This window comes from Tribolium madens, unplaced genomic scaffold, assembly GCF_015345945.1.
Source record: "Tribolium madens isolate multiple individuals breed KSU strain unplaced genomic scaffold, Tmad_KSU_1.1 Scaffold_3;HRSCAF=73;Tcas5.2_LG2, whole genome shotgun sequence".
In the NCBI taxonomy this organism is placed as follows: domain Eukaryota; kingdom Metazoa; phylum Arthropoda; class Insecta; order Coleoptera; family Tenebrionidae; genus Tribolium; species Tribolium madens.
Genome location: NW_025401006.1, coordinates 14,728,881 through 14,732,745, shown reverse-complemented (window position 1 = coordinate 14,732,745; position 3,865 = coordinate 14,728,881). Strand labels below are relative to the sequence as shown.

At 33.1% G+C, this 3,865-nt stretch overlaps 1 protein-coding gene across 1 annotated transcript in view; it reads right to left on the bottom strand.

Annotated features, from left to right (window-relative positions):
- The window catches only part of LOC123007741 (unconventional myosin-IXa-like), a 31,444-nt gene that overhangs the window by 22,794 nt on the left and 4,785 nt on the right, over positions 1-3,865 (bottom strand). The window contains exons 4-6 of the mRNA XM_044403165.1: positions 3,218-3,622; positions 2,675-2,935; positions 679-1,507 (exon numbers count right to left, since the gene is read on the bottom strand). Coding sequence (XP_044259100.1) covers positions 679-1,507; positions 2,675-2,935; positions 3,218-3,622 — 1,495 coding nt within the window. The remainder of the gene's footprint in view (positions 1-678; positions 1,508-2,674; positions 2,936-3,217; positions 3,623-3,865) is intronic.

Sequence of the window (3,865 nt, the reverse complement as noted above, 5' to 3'; positions counted from 1 at the left end):
TTAAAATGTCATTTATAAAATTAAATCCTGGAAAATTTGTATTTAGGTTTTCGATTAGAAATCAAGTAATACGTGTTTCAGGATTTTTGGAAATTTCACCCTCAAGGGGGTTGAACAAGGGTAAAACTTCGTAAAATATCCGTTTTTTTTTAAGTTAAATCTATGAAAATTGGTATTTGGGTGTTCAGTTAAAAACAAAATAGCACGTGTTTCAAGATTTTGGAGAATTCTATCCCTAAGGGGGTCAAATAAGGGATAAAAGTTTGTATAAATATGTATTATAGTTAAACATGGAATGAAGATTTGTATCAAAATTTGTCATTGTTAAGTAATATTCATGAAATAAGAATAAAAATTTTACGGTTTTTAAATAAGTTATAAAAGACGGACTTTTTATTTTTACTACGAAGTTCATAATAAATTGTGTTGCTATATTTTGTTAGTAAGTTTCTTAGCCCTTCTGCGTTTTGAAATAGTTGTGGATTGTAATGTATACTTTGGAAGAAAACAAGTTTATAATTGAAGTCTATTTTCGAAGTGGACGCTTAGTAAACGGCGATTCTTAAATTTTGAGTTAAAACAAGTAGGTACACCTATTTTCGTAAAGCGGCACTTTTTATTTTACACATCTGGCTAGATGAAAATCATTTATAATCACACTGTATAAAAAAAACTCACCTGTTTGTGAATTTTTGACTCTCGAACTGCAAGCAATTTCTTGCGTAACAAAAACCCTCGACAATAAGCTTGAAAACCGATGATTTTCCCACGAATTTTCACCCAATCGTTGCGATTTTTATACCCCCTCCATGCTTTCTGTATTTTGACAACAGCATTTAATTTCTTGATATTTTTCTGCACTAGAAACATTCTACAGTAGGACTGTATTGTAATGACGGCACTTTTAATCCTGAGAAATCTTCTCCGTTCCAAACAAACCCGAAACCATCTTTGTAATGTAATAATACTCGCCATAATTTGTTGATGCAATTTACAATCTAATTTGTGCTTTTCGGATTCGCGTAGAAACACTTTACTACTCCCCAATTGATAATTATCTCTATCTAAATTAAGCGTCGCCAAAAAATTTCGCACATCATTCTGCGAACTGAGCAAACCTTTCGGTAACAAAATCCGATATAATTGTATAAACTCATCGTAGGTTAACCGAACGTTAAAACCGGCTTGTCTTATCCTCACTGTTTCCAACATCCCTGTATATCTCAACTGTCTTTGAACCGTTTCATCATCGAACTGATTCGGTATTTTATTACTATTCGATTTGATACAACGAATAAAAAACGGATTTGCTTGATTCAACGTATCCATGAGCGAATGAAGCGACTGTTGAAACTGAGCCGTTACTGTCATTGGCTGTTTTCGGGCTTTACCAAGTTGGCCTTGATTCGTTGCGGTTAAACCGGTACGACCAGCAAGGGTTTTAACCGATTGCAGATTCTTCAAACCTTTTTTGCTACGCTCGCGGGGACGAAACGACTTATTCTTCCTAAACAAAAGAAAACACAACATTAGAGTCACGTGACGACGTTTTTTTATTAATTTATATTAAAAGACATGCAAAAACCCATGCTGGTTAGTAAGATGAGGAAACAAAGCTGGAATGTTGATTGTAGTCGAAAATTCCCCCAATCAAAACAAGTTGTCAACTCAAAACTAAAAATTCCCTGTCAATAGAACTGTTACTATGGTTACTGCATTAAATAAAAGAAAAAATAATTGAAAACCACCAAATTGGTTAAAAATAGTTCTATTCTACATTTTTTTTAAGTAGAAACGCAATAATTTCGCGAAATTTTGATAAAAACAAGCCAAAAAATACAGAATTAAGCCGAAAATGATATATTTTTTCTTATTCGAAAATTTAAACAATTTTTTTAGCTGAAAACTTGTTTTTTCCCGAGAGTTTGCCACAGCGTGTATATATTTTTACCTAGTTCTTAGGTTTTAACTTGATTATTTCGTAAAATTTTCTCGAAAAAAAATTGAAAACCACCAAATTGATTAAAATACAACTTATTTTTGTTTTTTTTTTCGAATGCTTTTTCAGCTAGAAACACAATTATTTTGCAAAATTTTGTCAAAAACAAGCGACAAATTTTAAAACATAGCCCAAAAATGGCTTTTTTTGTCTTTTTGAGAAATAAAAACCCAAAAAGTTCGAAATATTGCATTGAAARAGGTTAAAAAATTACAAAATTAAATCYAAAWTGATATCATTTTTTAGCTTGTTTTGCCCGACTTCGTTTTTAAACCAGAGTTTCATTTATTTTGCAAAATCTTGTCCAAACAAGCCGAAAAATCACAAAAACTATTGATATTGATGTTATTTTGTTTGTTTTATTTGATTTTTGAGCAAAATAAGACACAAATAAACCGAGAAAACACAAAATTTGGTCAAAAATGCTTCATTTTTGTACTAAAATCTCAGGTTTTCCTAAAACAAGAAATTCCCTGTCAATAGAACTGTTACTATGGTTACTACATTAAAAGTATCAAATCGTTGTCATGGTTACCACCCCCAGGAAAAACGTTGCTATGGTTACAACATAACGTATAGTTATTGACAACGTATAAATTGGTGAATTTTCCGACTGTATAGTTTGTTCCCGTGTATGTTTTAGCCGTCACCGAATCGAATTTTTTTTTTACATACATTACAATTTGATTAGCTCTCTGTATGGCCCTTGCTTCGTCCGGACACAGCACTCTTTCTAATGCCGAATTAGGATTGTTTCCTGTCGAATCTTTTCTTCTTCGTTCATCGTCTAGTGTTTTATTACTAGTGGCGCCTCCTATTGCTCGATTTCGTTGATAAAATTGTGGCCAAGAGAGTCTATTATTATTATTGCTAGGAACTTCGTTGTTTTCGTTGTTTCGTCCAAGTCTATTGATTGAGAGGATGTTTCGTTGTTTGCTAATAATAAATAAATTTATTTAACAAATTTAAACCACCTCTCAATCAATCAATCAAAAAATACAATTAGTTCATGCTTGAAAATCATGCTTATGTTGATGAGGAAATAATAATGGACATGAAACTAAATAACGTCAACCGTTTACCACTTACGCAATTCTGTTAACTGTGAGATTCACAGCAGAAACCGTCACAAGATGGCTAATAACAATTTCAACAATTTAATTTCCTCAAACCTCAAACACACTCAAACATCCAAAAAAATCACACAACAATACAAACCTAATAATATTTTCGTTTGGAATATGATTACGTTGGTAGCGCTGTTGTATGTTATTTTTATTTCCATCAACACGTCCTTGTCGGTGCTTTCGTCCAGCTTCGTGAAATGCAAAATAAGCGCGAAAAAAAGCCCGAACAATTGCCCATCGAAACACAGCAACTGGATCAGCCCCAACCAATTCACGTACAAATGCCATTGAACTGTTTTTCAATACACCGACAATATCTTGTCGCATCAAATCGAGATTTTTCTCACGCATGTCGGTCACTTGGTATTTGACTTTACCGGCATAGTGGACAACGATAAATGCGCCCTCTTTCTTCTGCGGTTTGTTGTAGAACTTGTTGTCTTTGTGAACGGTGTTGAATTTTTGAAGGAGAGTCTCGTTGGTGGCCCCTGGGAAACTAAAACTCAAATTATGATTTGTACAGGGTGTCCGAATAGGGAATCTCCGAAACTAAGAGGTTTAGCCAAAAACGAGTAATACATTATGGGGCTCATTTTTTGAGAAAATAATATTGGTTAAAACCGCATCCCGCTATCGTCTTTTGTTTTCGACTTATAGACAAAAATTGACATTTTGGCGAAATCTAAAAAAATTCATATCTTCGTTATTATAGAAGATACGGATTTGAAATAAAGACATT